At 35.0% G+C, this 18,341-nt stretch overlaps 1 protein-coding gene across 1 annotated transcript; it reads left to right on the forward strand.

Annotated features, from left to right (window-relative positions):
• The first annotated feature begins 7,766 nt into the window (after positions 1 to 7,766).
• PDC (phosducin) lies at positions 7,767 to 13,698 on the forward strand. The gene is made up of 3 exons (XM_016934324.3): positions 7,767 to 7,845; positions 10,687 to 10,838; positions 12,758 to 13,698. Exons 1-3 carry the CDS (start codon positions 7,785 to 7,787, stop codon positions 13,283 to 13,285), a joined length of 741 nt encoding a protein of 246 aa, XP_016789813.1. The 5' UTR covers positions 7,767 to 7,784; the 3' UTR covers positions 13,286 to 13,698.
• Positions 13,699 to 18,341: the final 4,643 nt, after the last annotated feature.

Raw genomic sequence — 18,341 nt, forward strand, 5'->3', positions numbered from 1 at the left:
AAGAAAGGAAAGGCACAACTGCTTTCTATAGAGTCCAATATGACATTGGGGAAGATAGTCTTGGAAGGGGTTAAAACACTTCATATTAATGTATCTGTATTGGTGAGCATATTAGCTTAGCTTAGTTGATCAGATTAGCTCACAGTCACCTTAGAAAACAGGAAAGCAGAGGCCTAAGGAGATGTATGGTTAGAGGTAGAGAAAAGTAGGACATAAAGCCCTGCAAGGGTGACTAGAACACAGTGTGACACTCCGTGGGGCACAGATCAAGATACCAAATGTAGATTTCTAGCAATAGAATGAAGCAGAATGTCTGTCAATTTTGCCCACTTAGCAGTTTTTCTTAGTTTTAGCCATCTCAAAGCATAGTATGTGCCAGGTAGTGCCTTCAAGATAGATAACTTACTAAATTTCATGTCAGTTGATTTAAGAGGCATTTCACTTCCATACTTGATTTCCAGTCTGCTATTTTTATCCCATGTTTAATCATGTTCAGTCATTACAATGCCTTTTTAGTGCAGCACTTTCTCTGAAACAGTTTCTTATTCTATGTGTTTCCAAAAGGGAATATGAATATATGCTTTCATGTAAATGAAAGAAAAAAGATTGTTTATTTTAAATTTAACAAAACAAAAAACAATCTTACTCTGAAAATTTTACATTGGAGCTACTTCAATGCTCTATATTTTCTGCGTTTTGTACATCCATGGAAAGATGTCAGGTATGCTATAGGTAAATAGATAATTTAATGTTTGGCTGCTTAATGTCTTTACTTTGTACTTGGGGAAACCAGTATGAGAATAAGACTGTGAAAACCTTTCATCATAATTTGCAAAAAGAAAAAAGGAATAAGGATACATTTACCTGAACCTCAGCCCTTCTAAATAAAATCTATTGTTTCTACTGAGCATCAACCTTTTAGTTTGCTAGGGATAATAACAGTTATTGAAATGCTAAAAATATTTTTTCTCTGTGTGGAAAACATTGCATGTGATATATTTTTTAGATGTTCTACTAGTTACTTGATCTGACCTGGACTAAAGTGAGTATATATGCTGTATACTAAATCTGTGTACCACTTTTCTGATTTACTTTTTTAGAGCAATACCCTTAATTTTACTGCAGTTAGTATAGAATACTATTATTTTCCTTAACATCAAAACAAGCCAGTAACTGGCCAAATAAATAACTGGCATTTGTATTGCCTAACATGCAGAGGAATACTGGCATGCATATATATATATATATATATATATATTTTTTTTTTTTTTTTTTTTTTTTTTTTTGAGACGGAGTCGCGCTCTGTTGCCCAGGCTGGAGTGCAGTGGCGCAATCTCGGCTCACTGCAAACTCCGCCTCCCAGGTCTACGCCATTCTCCTGCCTCAGCCTCCCGAGTAGCTGGAACTACAGGCGCCCACCACCACGCCCGGCTAATTTTTTTTTTTTTTTTTTTTTTTAGTAGAGACAGGGTTTCACCGTGTTAGCCAGGATGGTCTCGATCTCCTGACCTCGTGATCCGCCCGCCTCGGCCTCCCAAAGGGCTGGGATTACAGGCGTGAGCCACTGCGCCCGGCCACTGGCCTATATTTTTGTGGGCTCTTCTGTGGCATCCCAGGATTGGGGGTCCACAGGCATGGAAAGAACTAGTGAATAGTCAAAAAAAAATGAAAGAGTTAATTTTAGGTATGCCTCATTTCCCTAACTGCAATTTTAAAGGGTAGGTGGGGAACCCTGAAAAATCCAGAGGCTCAAAGCTTTAGAAATTAAAGAAAAGGCAGGCTATGGAGACAGAGAAATAGTGGACAGCATCGGTGTAAAGTCATTCTTTGCAAAAGTCAGAACCAGGAGCTATGAACTGAAATATATTCCCTCAAAATTCATACATTGAGCCCCTAACCCCAAATATGACAGTATTTAGAAATAGGGGCTTTGTAGAAGAAATTAAAGTTAAATGAGGTCAAAGGGTATGGCTGTGATCCCATAGAATTACAAGAAAAGACACCGGGGAGCTAACCCACCCTCTGTCATGTGAGGACACAGTGAGAAGGCAGCCATCTGCAAGCCAGGAAGAAGGCCGGCACCAGAAACCAGCCTTACTAGATCTTGATCTGAGACTTTTAGCCTCTGGAACTATGAGAAAATTAACTTCTGTTTTTTAAGCCACACAGTCTATATTTCGTTATAGCAGCCCAAGCAGACAAAGGTACCTAGCAACTGTGTTTATCTATGACTTCTGACAAATAGAAGAGTGGCAGAAAGTTTGAGAGAATGAAGTGTTAGTTTTCAAACATAAGCCACACACTGAGATTTTATACAAAACTTGGGCTAGATCATAAAAAGCTTAAGAAACAAATAGACTTATTTTAGAAATTGATCTTAAAAATCCCTGAATCTGTAGAATTGTAACTTCAAATACATTTTAAAAATCAAATACTATTGTTTGGAATATAGGATTAATTTTTTTATTGGTTGATATGAATCCATGAGTGAAATATATCACTTTACAATATAAATCTCCACACAAAGCTCACAGTGTAATGTTTCCATAATTTGGCCACATGTAAGAGTAGTTCTATTAAGAACATTTCCTAGCTTTACTTTTATGTATAATTGATGCATACTGCATATTACACTTGCTTTTACAAATGACCGAGAGATGCAGGACTGATGATAAGTTCTCAGTGAATTCATATGATTGTCAAAAACCAACAGCAGGTCTTTTATACTGACCTTCCAGAGTGGTTATTAGTCAGTTAAAATTAATTCCATTAACATGAAATAGGCCAGGTGCGGTGGCTCACGACTGTAATCCCAGCCACTTTGGGAGGCTGAAGCGGGTGGATCGCAAGGTCAGGAGTTCAAGACCAGCCTGGCCAACATGGTGAAACCCCGTGTCTACTAAAAATACAAAAATTAGCTGGGCATAGTGGCGTGTGCCTGTAATCCCAGCTACGTGGGAGGCTGAGGCAGGAGAATTGCTTGAACAGGGACCCGGGAGGCAGAAGTAGCAGTGAGTAAGATCGCACCACTGTACTCCAGCCTGGGCTACAGAGCAAGACTCTGTCTCCAAAAAAAAAAAGAAAAGAAAAGAAAAGAAAGAAAGAAAAGAAAGAAATAAACAGACTCTTCTATTACATTCAGTATAAACTAATGAGGTTTAATCCAAAGCGAAAATATATCATTCAAATAAGTACTGTCTCAAGGAATTTAGAAACATGGTGATTTATTGCTTTCCATTTCCTCATCTTGGTTTTAATGCATATACAAAAAAATTAGGTCGGCTTCTTTGGTTAACACATTCATTCATTAAGCATTTTATTGAAGTGGAATGGCGTAATGGAAAAAATAGAAATTTTGGAGATTTGAGAGTCAGAGATTTGAAACCTGGCTCTATACTACCTTTGTGAGCTCTGGCAAATCACTCAGTCTCTCAGAGTCTACAATTCACCTCTGAAAAACAAGGATAATAGTTTTGTGTGGATTAAAAATAGTATCTAGAGTACCCCGCACATAGTAGGTTCTTTAAAATTTGCCACTGTCATTTATGAAGTATTTACAATGTATGAAACGATTATAAGAGGTACAACAACAAGTAAAAAATTGCCTCCATCCTCAAAGAATTTACAATAGTGGAGCAAAACACGTAAAAATAAATGCTATAAGTTGTTGTGGATGCTAGGAGAGAAGTCAGTCTATATCATACAGTGATTAGATAATCCCAACTATTTGAAAATCTACCAATAAACTACAATAGCTAGTCTTGAAAGCTAAGCTCTTCTTAAGCAATACTGAGAATATACAAGTTAATTTAAAACTGGATATTCTGATTAAACAGGTTTGAAGTGACTAACAATTGTCATGTGCCAATGATAATGATGATAATGAAATGTTTAGGGGTAGATTTGTTTTTTTAAAAGAGTCTTTTAAAACTAATGCTTAAAAATTTTACTCACTTCCTTTGTATTCTAGATCATCGCTATCATATATGAAACAGGAACAACACGCAGGACCATTTATATTTGAATCATTTTATTTCTTGGTAATTACTAAACCATAGTTGGGAGGTGTTAGAATTTTGAGGACAAGGTTTGAGAAGTGTTATCCTATATAAGGTACTATTTAAAATTATTAAAATCCTAAATTAAGAGGAAAATAAAACCCTAACTTGGTAAAATTCTATTTTAAGCTGTATTTCTCACCAATATTAGCTTTTACTATTACTTTCAAAGAGGGTGATAAAATTCTTTTAAATGCACATTATTCTGTCAAAGGATCCATATACAATTTTTACTTAACACAGGTTTTCATTGAAACAGTATTATAACTATTTAAAATAAAAAAGTACAAAATCACAGATTTTCATAATTATGTGATGTGGAAAATAATTCATTTGAACCAAAGTAAATCTTGGTGAAGGCAAGATTTTTACCTTCTGCCTTCTTGCCTTACTTTATTACCAATTTCCAATCACACAAAGATGTGCTTACCCAAAGCCCTGTAATAATCCTATTGTCATTTTAAATGTTTTAGCCTAAAGTAGACATGAAATCTTTTAACCACGAAATAATAGCATTGTAAATCAAATGTTTATATTTTTTAAATGACTGATATATTGCATACACATATGTAAAAGATGTATTTTTATTTTATCTAACAGACTCATAGAGCAGTTATTATGTGCCGAGATTGAAGCACCTTGCAAATATTTCAATTAAATTACTTGTACCAGCTGGGCATGGTGGCTTATGCCTGTAATCCCAGCACTTTTGGGAGGCCAAGGCAGGCGGTTCACTTGTGGTCAGGCGATCGAGACCAGCCTGGACAACATGGTGAAACCCCATCTCTACTAAAAATACAAAAATTAGCCAGGTGTGGTGGCCGATGCCTGTAATCCCAGCTAGTTGGAAGGCTGAGGCACAAGAATTCTTGAACCTGGGAGGCAGAGGTTGCAGTGAGGGGAGATTATGCCACTGCACTCCAGCCTGGGCAACAGAGTGAGATTCTGTCTAAAAAAGACAAAAAAAAAATTAATTGTATGATGCTAATGTGTACATTTTGAAAAAGATAAGATTTTGGGATAATCAGAAAACCCCAGAGTGAGTTGGTGACAGGATAAATTAATAGGAAGGTAGATGAAATCTATTAATGGCTCATAATATTCTACTTGTGTCTTCCTCTAGGTGCTTTAAGCAGTGCAAACAAACACACTCATGTCTTAATATTTTTCTTTCAATCTGTTCATTGCTTCCCTGGCAGTAAACAGTAGCAATTTTTGCCAATCCTTGTACTCTAACTCAAATGGAGGCATTAGATAAGGATGGACTCTGTCCTTTACTTAAACAGGCAACCCAGTTGATTTAAGTCTTAGTATTAGTGAGCACCATACTGGAAGAGTTTTGTTCTTCATGTAATTCAGAGCCCAGGAAAATGCCTAGCATATAGTCTATTCTCAACATATATTAATCCAATCAACAAATACATTTTGTCCTAAGTAACTGGATTATCTTTTCATTAAAGGATTCCTTGAAATTGGTGAAAACCTTTTCTGGAAAAGGAATTTCTTTTTCCCAGTAGATTGTCAACTAGGTAAACAACAAGCAATTCAAGAAGGAAGCTGTGCCCTGTATCTTCAGCATCTGAAATAAAATTATTTTTAGATTTTCTTGAACTTATGTATATTTACTGAGAATAGTAGCTACCCCAAATTAACAATCCAGTCTTAAAAAGTAAAGAGACTGGATTGAGTCTCTATTTTTCTGGGAACTGAAAAGTTATTGAAATTATCAAATAAATTTCCATTTCTTTGTTTTGTAGTTTTCTTTCGAAGTAAAAATTTTCATCTCTTTTGAGATGCAAAATTTATTCATAAATAATTACACTAATAAGATGGCTTTTCTGTACAGCAGTTTTTACTTTCCATTTTCCATTATGCTTTTTAATTACTAAATCCATTCAAATGTAATATTCTTTATTACATTTATACTTACCTAAACATTGTGAAATTGATTGGCTTTCCCTTGACAGTCTTTTCTTGTTCAAGTGGAAAAACTCAAATTGGCAAAGACATTTGACCTCCAGTGATTCTGGATAGGGATTGCAAAAAGAGAAACAAAATTACAGGACCAGTCCAAGTGTTGAGACCAAAGGTAAAGGCAAAAGAGAAATCAAGAAAGAGTTCTGTGTTACCACCCTGAGCCTTGGGAAAGCACCACACAGACCAAATGCAGGATTGAAGTGTAATCAATAGAAAACTAAGATGAGTTTCAAAGTATAAACTGTGCGATATAGTGCCTAAAACTGACTTCAAAAGAAGGAGGCAAAGCAAAAAAAGTGAAAGAATAAAGTATAAAAGTAAGATAGTTTATCTACGATTAGTATATCCTCCCTGACTTGAAAACTTCAGGAAAATCACAACTATATGGACCCCTGAGGGAATATGTTAGTATGTATAATAATTGAGTTTTCTGGATAGTCCAAAGCTAAAAAAGGAAATAGATTTGATATGAGTGTGAACCAGATAGAATGAAAGAATAGATTCTACATGCGGGCACCAAGGAGTTTCGTATGAATAAAAATCCAAGTGCTTTTAGTGATTTTCTATTTTAGCCTGTCAAAAATACTATAAACTGGCAGGGTGTGGTGGCTGACTCCTATAATCCCAGCATTTTGAGAGGCCAAGATGGGAGGATCACTTGAGGCCAGAAGTTCAACACTAGCCTGGGCAACATACCAAAAAAAAAAAAAAAAAATTAGCAGGGCGTGGTGGCGCAAACACACACCTGTAGTCCCCGCCGCTCAGGAGACTGACGTGGTAAGGTCACTTGAGCCCAGAAGTTTGAGGCTGCAGTGAGCTAAAATAGCACCATCGCACTGAATGAAGCCTGGGAGACAGAGTTAGACCCTCTCTCAAAAAACTTAAAAAAAAATACTATAGGCTTACCTACTGGCTATTTTCATTTGCTTGGTGGGTACTGTTGTCATGAAAACTTGTCCCATGGTATGGAGAGATGCTATTGAATAGTGTTCCTTAGACCATCATTCTTTAATGCCAATTCAAAGATTTGATTTGCCAAATCATACTGAGAAAAATGACTCTATTATAGAATGTTAATTTCCATAATAGTGTAATGATTAAGAGTTGGCTCCAAAGTCAGAAAATGTAGGTTCAAATCTTTGCTCCACCACTTATTGTATGATCTTGGGCAAGTAACTTAAACTCCCTGCCCTTCAGCTTCCTTGGTTACAACATGTCATTAACAATTGTTCCTACCACATATGGCTATGTGAGAATTAAATGAGTTTTGACACATAAAATAATTTAAACAATGCCTGACACATAGTGTTCATAGCAAGTATATAATTATTAATTTAATTTTTATTATATGAAATAAGTAACATATATTACGTCATATATTCAAATTTCACATAATATTAGGAAATTAGGAAAATCAGTAATAAATAATGTTCACTAACCACATAGACTTAACTGGAAGGCTTGAGTTAAGAAAAGACAAATGATGAATTATATAAAATCCTTAAGTTCAGACATCTTTAATAACACATGTTAAATTAATGTCCTTTTACATTGTGGACAGAAACATTCTAAATACTTTACCACTGAGTGATTATCCTTAGCCTACTTATGGAATCTGGCAGCAGGAGACTATAAATATGCATATACCTATATATTTATCTCTATATATATGTATGTACATCCTGGAATTCTTGTGTCATTATTATTTCTTTGTTCCTCCTATAGATTATATCAAATCCAATCCCTAAAATGGAAGAAGCCAAAAGCCAAAGTTTGGAGGAAGACTTTGAAGGACAGGCCACACATACAGGCAAGCAAAGCTAGAAGAAAAAATAATTATTAAATTAAAATTAAATATGGCAATATCTAATGTTCTTATTGATACTATTCAGTATGTACTTTAAGTAATATCTTTATATAAATTGTTATGCTAATCTAAAAAATATTTGAGCGGGCAAATTAATTTTTGAAATCAAATAATTCCTAACCGTTTTATTTAGATGTCAAAGAGTAAAAAAAAAAAAAAACACCAATTACTGGTAATTTCTTGCTGACCAGCTATCACAGGACCTCTTATCTACACTGTAATTAAGCCACTTTCCTCTCTCCTGATTGTACCCCACCCTCAGTATGAACTTTCATTGTAAACAAGATTAGACCAAAAGGTAAATAAATGGCCTTTAATTTCATTTTTTCCATCTAATAACATAAAGGGAATGATAAGATATTCCCTTTAATGTTTTGAATAAATAAATTTCAGTATTCCTCCAGAAAACCTAACACTTCATTTCATCCAGAGTCTGTTTTCTTAATCTGTTAAATTATGTTTGGCTATCTATATGCCACTCCTAAGAGCTTAAAATTTAAATATCATGACTTAAATTTTAAAATTCACATTTAACTCTACTGAATCTTATTTGAATGGTAATTTCCTCTCTCTTTTAATTTGGATTGAGCCATTAAATTTAGCCAGAAGTTTGAAAGAATTCACAAGAGTACCAGCCAAAATGTGTGGAGATTTATTTTATAATAGCAATGTGAGGAATACCTTCCTAATTATGACAAAAACAAAAACAACAACAAAAAGACCATTGAAGAAAAGGTTGGTAAATTCATTTATAAAAAGGAAGGAAGGATGGATGGATGAAGGGATGGAGGGAAAGTGGGAGACAGGGAAAAAAAGGAAGGAAATATCTGCTGTCTGGTAAAGGTCACCAGGAACAAAAGTCAAAAAGCATTTAACAAATTGGGGAAAAACATTTGCAACTCAGTTGACAGTGTCAGTTTCCTAATATATATTAAGAGCTTCTACAAATCGATAAGAAAAGAAACCAATTACCAAATAGAACAATGAGCAAAAGATAGGACAGACTATTCATGGGGAAAAAAAGAAACAGAAAAAAGTAACACAAAAAACTATAGTGAAAGCAAGTAAGTTTAATAACACATTTTTGGCACCCTCATACATTGCTGATAGCAGTGTAAATTGGTACAATCTCTGTACAGGCAACCTAGCAATATCAAAATTAGTAATGTATATGCCCTTTGACCAGGGAATTTTACTTATATAACCATAACTATACCTGCACAGAGTGTTAAAAATGTATGCACAAGATTCTTCACTCAGCATCATATGTCATAGAAAAAACTGGAAACAACAATGTAGATCACGATGAAACAGTTTAAGTCAATTATGTATATCTACACAATGGAACACCATGCCTCAATTTTCTAAATAAGGAAGAACCTCTTCATGTGTGTATACTGAAAAAATCTCCAAGATATAGTATGAACCAGAAAAAACAAGGTAAGGAAAAATGCAGATAATACACCACCATCTGTAGAAAACACGAACAAAATGGATTCTCTTTTTTAAACAAACATACACACATGTATATTTTGCATATGCATAAAACATATCTAAAATATTGATATGAACACTGTATGTGAAAACAAAAAGCTTTGATTGCCTGCATATAATATAAACACATTCATAACAAATTTATATTAAATATATATCATATATAAAACAAAAATTATTAGGCAATATAGAGGAGAAAGAAGGAATACATCCACATATAGAATACGATATAGAATATGGACATTAAAGGTATAGATATAGCTAAGCTTTAGTGAAGGATAGTCAGTTTAATATTCCTTGTTTTAAAGAATTTAAGACTTTCTTAAATGAATAATGTTGTTAGTCATCAGGTCAACTGAATATCAGAATTCCAGTTGAATCATCCTTCATTTAATTAGTTTTACTTAAATCTGCCAATCTGGCCGGGCACAGTGGCTCACACTTGTAATCCCAGCACTCTGGGAGGCTGAGGTGGGCAGATTACTTGAGGTCAGCAGTTCAAGACCAGCCTGGCCAACATAGTGAAATCCCATCTCTACTAAAAATACAAAAATCAGCCAGGCGTGGTGGCTTGCGCCTATAGTCCCAGCTACTCGGGAGACTGAGGCAGGAGAATCACTTGAACCCAGGAAGTGGAGGTTGTGGTGAGCCAAAATCACGCCCCTACACTTCAGCCTGGGCAACAGAGCAAGACTCCATCTCAAAAAAAAAAAAATCTGCCAATCCTATTCTTTCTATGTTTGCAAAATATGCCTAGAATCTTAGAAGAATGGGATGTTCTCGTAATAATTTTCCTAAAGCCATTTTAGTTTTGTTGAGGTCAGGCCCCCTGCTCACCAGTTGTTTTTTATATACTATTGTTATTTTGTTTCCCCAACATTCCCAGTTTCCTTTATTAATACTGTAATGCCAATTTTAGTTTGTTGCTGAAGTTTTTTTCTTAGGTAATAAAAGTGCTATTTTTTCCAAAATTCTAGTATCCTATCAGGACTCTAATTTTAAAATATATTAACCCCAACATTTTGCCAGTAGTTCAAAGTGCATAATTTATATTTTCATTAGTACAAATGTTTCCGAAATATCCTTTACCAAAACCCATTTAACAAGATTAATGTCGGAGCATATTTTTATGAGCAGGGCAGTCAGAAATTTCTAGTCCAAACAAGATGTTTGTTTCTGATGCAGGAGACAATAAGTTTATTCCATGACAATACTTATACAAATTTCAATTATGCCAATAGTCCTTTTGAAAATAAAAAGGAAAACAATTTATTTTTAATTTCATTCCAGGACCCAAAGGAGTAATAAATGATTGGAGAAAGTTTAAATTAGAGAGTCAAGACAGTGATTCAATTCCACCTAGCAAGAAGGAGATTCTCAGGCAAATGTCTTCTCCTCAGAGTAGGAATGGCAAAGATTCAAAGGAACGAGTCAGCAGAAAGGTAAGATAATACAAAAAGCAGTAATAAATAATTTACAATGTGTTTTCTAATCTAAATCAATCTAGAGAATCACTTTAGACTATTACAAAATATATTCATTACAATATTGCTTACGCTGGCAAAAAAAAATGGAAATGAAGTGAACACCTATTGTGGCATTCTATACTAAGAACAGGTACAGTTATGAAAAGAATTCGTTACGAATACATGAGCTGACCTAGAGATAGTTTCACAATATGAGAAAGCAACATACAGAGAATTCCATCTGGGGAATTGTAACAAACCTGCTCCACTTGTTTTGAAAACATGTAAAGAAAAAATAAATGTAAAACTATTTTGAAACATGTAAAATACTACACAAATGTAACACATAATCACTATTAAAAATTTTATGCTAAGGTTAAACTTTGGAAATGTATCTGAACGCTTACATATCCATATGCCTGAATATGTGAATGAAACAAGTTTTCATATAAATGCTCAAATACATCTTCAAGTCAAATTTGTGTGGTTTGATCTGTTAAATTAACAGAACTATAGCAACAACTTAAAAATTATATGAAACATTGGAAATTTTTAGGATTAAAACTAAATTGGGACAATATTATTATTATTATTACTATTATCATTTTGAGACAGAGTCTCATTCTGTCACCCCAGCTGGAGTGCAGTGGCGCAATCTTGGCTCACTGCAACCCCTACCTCCTGGGTTCAAGCGATTCTCCTGCCACAGCCTCCCAAGCAGCTGGGACTACAGGCATGTGCCACCATTTTTTGTAGAGATGGAGTTTCACTATGTTGCCCAGTCTGTTCTCCTGGGCTCAAACAATCCACCTTCCTTGGCCTGCCAAAGTGCTGGGATTACAGGCATGAGCTCCCATACCCATCCTGGGACAGTAATCTTAAAACAGAAAAAAATATGATAAGGAAAAGAATGAGGACATTAGGGAAACAAATATAAGAAACAGAAGCAAAAGAAAGAAGTAATGAAAGCATCATAAACTTTTACTTAACTTAAATCTCAGTGTCTTCTGTAAAATGACACTAATAGTACCTACCTCAGAGGTTATCTGTAAGGATTAGATAACATAATCTACGTGAAGTACCCAACACCTGGTATGTTTTTCATAAACATTAGTTTCACGTGTTCTCGATTCTCCTCTACTTTAAAAATCCATGGTTCTGAGCTGCTCCACATCTATTAATCACACTATGCCCCATTGTTCCTTTATACCTTTTTTTCTTTTTTGGTTGGGGGAATAGGTGCTTAATATTCTGTTAAATACATTAATAATGGAGTAGCTATTATGAAAGGCCCTGCAGGTGACGTTTTATTCCAACTGCAATGAAAAGTAGCTATCTTAGAAAATGGAATTTGGGCTTTTTCTTACTTCAGCCCAAACTAGTGAATAATAATACCCTGGAGGGCTTGTTAAAATATGGATTACTTAGCCTCACTCTTATAGGTTCTAATTCAGTAAACCTAGGGTGGTGCCCAAATATTTGCATTTCCTAGAAGTTCCCAAGTGACGCTGATGCTGCTGGTCCAAAAATTAACCTCTTGGATGATCTGATGAACTCCAAATAGTAGGAAAAGCTGTCTTACTTGAATTTTTTGGATATTCAAAAAAATCAGTAAGTTATAAGATATAATAGTGTTTGTTGCTATAAAGAAAATAAACCAGCATAAAGATGGAGAGTGTGAGATGGGGACCTTTTTAGGTAAAGTAATCAAGGAAGGTGACATTTAAACAAAAGCTTCAATGAAGTGAAAGAGAAAGGCACATCAGGAGTGAAAGGTAGGTGGTCCAGGCAGAAAAAAAAGAGCAAAAGTACACTCCTTCGGTTGAGAATGGGCTTGGTATATCTAAGGAATAAAACTTCTGACTTAATAATTTCTATCATTTCTTTATTCTCAGATGAGCATTCAAGAATATGAACTAATCCATAAAGAGAAAGAGGATGAAAACTGCCTTCGTAAATACCGTAGACAGTGTATGCAGGATATGCACCAGAAGCTGAGTTTTGGGCCTAGATACGGGTTTGTGTATGAGCTGGAAACTGGAGAGCAATTCCTAGAAACAATTGAAAAGGAACTGAAGATCACCACAATTGTTGTTCACATTTATGAAGATGGTATTAAGGGTTGTGATGCTCTAAACAGTAGTTTAACATGCCTTGCAGCAGAATACCCTATAGTTAAGTTTTGTAAAATAAAAGCTTCCAATACAGGTGCTGGGGACCGCTTTTCCTTAGATGTACTTCCTACACTGCTCATCTATAAAGGTGGGGAACTCATAAGCAATTTTATTAGTGTTGCTGAACAGTTTGCTGAAGAATTTTTTGCTGGGGATGTGGAGTCTTTCCTAAATGAATATGGGTTACTACCTGAAAGAGAGGTACATGCCCTAGAGCATACCAAAATAGAAGAAGAAGATGTTGAATGAAGATTCACTATGTCAATATCTCATGTTTATCCTTTAGGTATTGGATGATGGTTTTGGTAGTATCTATATTGCTTTAGTGAACACAGAGTATGGGCATGGCTATGCTAATTTGACAAAAATGATTGATGCAACAATCGAGTTATTAGCATTTCTTAGTATTAGTTACTCAAATTGATACAATGCTTGACTACAAAACAGAGCTGTCTTCAGCAACATTATTAGTAGACAAAGAGGATGTGGATAATATTATGACATTTTTCAAAAATCCCTTTCAAGTTATGTTTTGTCTTTTTTACTCCATTTTCCCTCCTCACTGTTATTATTTGGACTTTTCAAATTACATTATTCATTATAATTTTCTTTGTGTAATAAAAATGAAATCTCATGAGGAAATAAATTTTCTATTTGAAGTCTATTCTTTCTCAAGCATTACATTACCAAGACCCTAAAAACATTATAAAGCCCAAAATACAAAATATCATTCAGTAAAATATCTTATATTCCAACCAAATTAATGCATAAGAAACTTAGAAACACTGTGCCAAGTTAAAGTTGTATTTAAAAAAGGAAGCAATATGTTTTTATTCTCTGGGTGTAAGAATAATATTTAGTGGTAATAAAATTACAATATTCATTTGTTGATTGCCTATTATGGGCCAGTATTTTATACATATCATCTCTAATTCTTAACCACAAATCTGTACATAGATAGTATTACTCCCATTTTATAAATAGTAAAACAGAGAATCAGAGAAGTGTAGTGTAAGTTCTACTTTTATTTCCCTTGAAAACATTTGGAAGTCTCTCCTCCAACACAAAAACGTGGAAGTGAAAAATAAAATATGTTTAAATGTCTTTAAATGAACAATGAGATGAAGAGCAAGATAAAAGAAATTCCTAGGTGTCTGAATCACAGTAGAGAAATAATGGTGCTGACATAATATGGCCTGCAATTAAAGATATGGTACTTGATAAGTACCCAAAAAGGGGCTCCCTGTGAGAAATCTGTTTAAAGCAGGTTTGCACAATTTCCTGTGGCAGCCTAATGTTGAAATCAGACATTTGCCACAAAGTCTACTTTTCACTCTCCTAAATGACTATTGTTATAGCTTGTCTCCTTTCCATAAGCCTTTTATATCACTTTCCTCCACTTCAAACATTTCATCTTACTCATACTTCATTGAGAAAACAGAAGATATCAGATGAGACCTACTTCATCTTTCCATCACCAGATCTAAAGTGGACAGCTGAAGTAAACACTGTTTCTGCTGATGTCATGATGGAAGAAGTATCCATTCTATCTAATGCCAACTGATCAAACTGTGCTGTGAATCCTACTCTTTTTATCCACATAGTAATTATTTCTCCTGCAATTACGACTCCCCTCTCTGCATCATCTCTTTCTTCCTTCTCTATGTTGTATTATTTATATTGGCTTACATGTGAATTTTTAAATTGCCCACTGTTTAAAATACGCCCACCTATAACTTAAATTTTCCAGCTATCACTCACTTCTCTGCTTTCCTTTACAATTGTGTCTCTCAAAAGAGGTATCTAAAGTCACCATCTTTATTCCTCACTTCCAATTTTTTTTTTCATCTCACTCCAAGCAGGCCTTTGTTCCAAGTACTTAGAGTCAAACTTAATAGCCAATTCTCATTCCTTATTTTTTTTTCTCCCTCTTAAAAACACGTGTCATAGTTGACTATTTTCTACACCACAACCCACCCTGTTTTTTTTTTTTTCTTTTTCTTTTTCTTTTTCTTTTTTTTTTTTTTGAGATGGAGTCTCACTCTGTAGCCCAGGCTGGAGTGCAATGGTGCAATCTTGGTTCACTGCAACCTCCGCCTCCCAGGTTTGAGTGATTTGCCTGGGAGTAGCTGGGACTACTGGCATGCGCTACCACCCCTGGCTAATTTTTGCATTTTTAGTAGAGACGGGGTTTCACCATGTTGGCCAGGGTGGTTTCGAACCCCTGACCTCAAGTGATCCACCTGTCTCAGCCTCCCAAAGTGCTGGGATTACAGGCGTGAGCCATGGCACCTGGCCTCTTACCCTTTTTAAGTCACTTCTTTGGCTGATTTGAAAACTCAGTGCTTGTTTGCCTTCTATTCCACTGACTATTCCTTCCAAGTTTCCTTTGCTGATTTATCCTCTAAACACCCCAGGTAACGTCCTCCAGTTCATAATCTTAACTACCATTTATATTAAGGCCACTCTCAAATTCACATCTCCAGTTTTATCTCTGTCCTAGACTCTAAAATCCTATGTCTCAATTGCAGGAAGGGAAGAAAGGAGGAAGCAAATGGTGTGGCAGTGGAGGGGAAGAAGGTCTGCGATTGTACTAGATTTTGGTGAAACAAAAGTGGGTGAGATAGAACTCCTGACTGTGACTACTCCCTAACATATGGTCACTCCAATAGGTACTGAGTGTTTTTGCTCATGAATCTAAAATTCCATCCTCTATTTTTCTTTATCAATTGGGAAAGTAATTTTAATTGCCCCATGGACTATTTCTAACTTGATGAACAACAGGCATATCACATGGAGAAAAAGTGCTAGAAAGGAGACATTCAGGGTAATTATATATAAAATAAGTAGCTTTAAAGTAATAGTTCAACATGTTTTCTCCTACCAAGTAATTGCTAACAAATGTATTAATCCCATACAGAGTTCTTTGCTAAGGAATTACCGGACCTAAAAAACTGTAGCAAAAAACAGGATCCTTGCATAATATATTTATAATTCAAAAACTCCTCAGTGGAACAACTCTTTATAAATTGACATTAATTCCATGGACTGAAAGTAAATACTTAGAAGAATGGTAGCAAGGCAGTAACGAAGAATAGTCAAATAAGCATCTTAAAAGAGAGCAATATTTTAAGAATAAAATATGTTATTTTTAATCATTAGCCATTGTTAACTGCGATGTAATGCAGTTTTGTCAGCCAGGCACAGTAAAGCAAGGCTGAACAGTGAAAGACTCATCTACAGAAAACAAGAATCAAAATGAGTAAAAATGAGTAATTTGAAAGATTCCTACTTAAAGAAACCTTTACTCTTGAAAGAAATAACCTACTGTGCCTTAATTTAAAATAGAGAACTAGCAAGCTTAAGCAGGACTAGGCTCAGGAATGTATTTAACCCATAATTGCCAAAACAAAAGTAACTAGGTGGCACCTGTTTAGAGAGTAAATGATGATAGCAACCATTCTCAAAGTAAGCACTCGATGACTAATGGATGCCAAGGTGAAGCTTTAATCACAACACTCATCAGGAAGAGTTGAACAAAAAGCAGGATTTGCCTAGAATATTTGAAGCCTGCTGCTGCAGAAATACTGGATTACAAACTGCCCTCGTGTAAACACTTAATCTGCAATTCTTTTGGCAGGAGGAGGAGGAGAAGAAGAGATCATTATTGTCTCAGCAAAAGAATGATGTTTTAAATGTAAAGGCTTAAAATGTCATAACATGTCTCATAACAAATCACCCAAATAATAACTGGAATGGACTTGAAGGAAAAGCCAAGAGTGTTAGCTGTAAACTAATAGGAAACTTTGGAGGAAATAGCAAAATTGTCCTGTAAAGTCAGAAGCTCATTCATTTATTTGTTCACAACATACTTATTGATAAGATGCCATTTAACAGCCAGTGTCCTTGATCTCAGAGATCTTAAGGTAAAGAAAACAAACATCAAACAAGCAATCAAAGATAAACGCATCGGCATTTGTATCCATGTGTCTATACTGTAATGGTGGTTAGTATCTTGAACACCAGATCTCCTAAGTTTTAATTCATTCACTGATTTCGTGACTTTGGGCAAATTAGTTAACCTCTCTACTGTTTCCTCATCTGTAAAATAAGAAAAATAATAGCACATGTTCATTGGGTTGTTGTGAGGGGAAAAATGAGTAAATTATGTAAACTAGAGCAGTACCTGACACTGACATTACTCAAATGTTAGTTTTCATTATTATTAATAGATATACATGAAGTAAAATGGTGCGTACAGTACACAGATATACGATTTTAGGGATCTGCTTATGTAAATAAAAGTTAATTTATTAAGAAGTTGGGATTCAATTAATCTATGCTAAACACACCACTCACATTTCTCTGTATTAGAAACTTATTCAAACTTTCATGTATGTGAATTGAAAGAGAGAAGTCCCAAAAAACTGCCATTTCAGAATGACTGTAGATACCACAATAAGCAAATTAAATTAAGTCTGAAAACAAAATAAAGTTTAGCACATAAATAAGAAATTCATTTTGAAGTTTTATACTGAATGTATTATAGAATAAAATTTAATCGTATACTTATCTATTCAAATATATCTAATACATTATCTCATGATACAAATTTTATATATTTTTGTTCCCTTTCAAACATTCTACAAATGTCTGAGTGTCTAATACATACAAGGAATTATGTTAAATAATAGAAGAGATGATGAAAATGTATAATATAATCATTCTTTTCAACAGATTTACAGTCTAAGAGGGGAGCACACATTTCTTAAATTAAAAGATATAGTGACATTTTAATTTTACTTATTTATTAATGTTGAGATCTTATATTCTGGAACCCAGCTTATACTGGATTTCAGTGAAGAAACTGTCATCCACTCATGCCCCTCTGATTAGCTAACATATTCTGGCATGCAGTTCTTCCTTTTACTTTTACTGCCAACTTCCCTTCAATTTCAATATACCATTCTCTGATGATAGTCATCTACCCTTCCAGTTCTCTCAATTCATTTTTTTCTTTTCTTTTTTCTTTTTTTCTTTGAGACGGAGTCTCGCACTGTCGTCTGGGCTGGAGTGCAATGATGGTATGATCTCAGCTCACTGCAACCTCCGCCTCCCAAGTTCAAGCGATTCTCCTGCCTCAGCCTCCTGAGTAGCTGGGGTACAGGCGCCTGCCACCAAGCCTGGCTAACTTTTTTAGTAGAGATGGAGTTTCACCATGTTGGCCAGGCTGGTCTCGAACTCCTGACCTCAAGTGATCCACCCGCCTCAGCCTCCCAAAGTGCTGAGATTACAAGCTCGAGCC

Source organism: Pan troglodytes, chromosome 1 (assembly GCF_028858775.2).
Source record: "Pan troglodytes isolate AG18354 chromosome 1, NHGRI_mPanTro3-v2.0_pri, whole genome shotgun sequence".
NCBI classification, from domain to species: Eukaryota; Metazoa; Chordata; class Mammalia; order Primates; family Hominidae; genus Pan; species Pan troglodytes.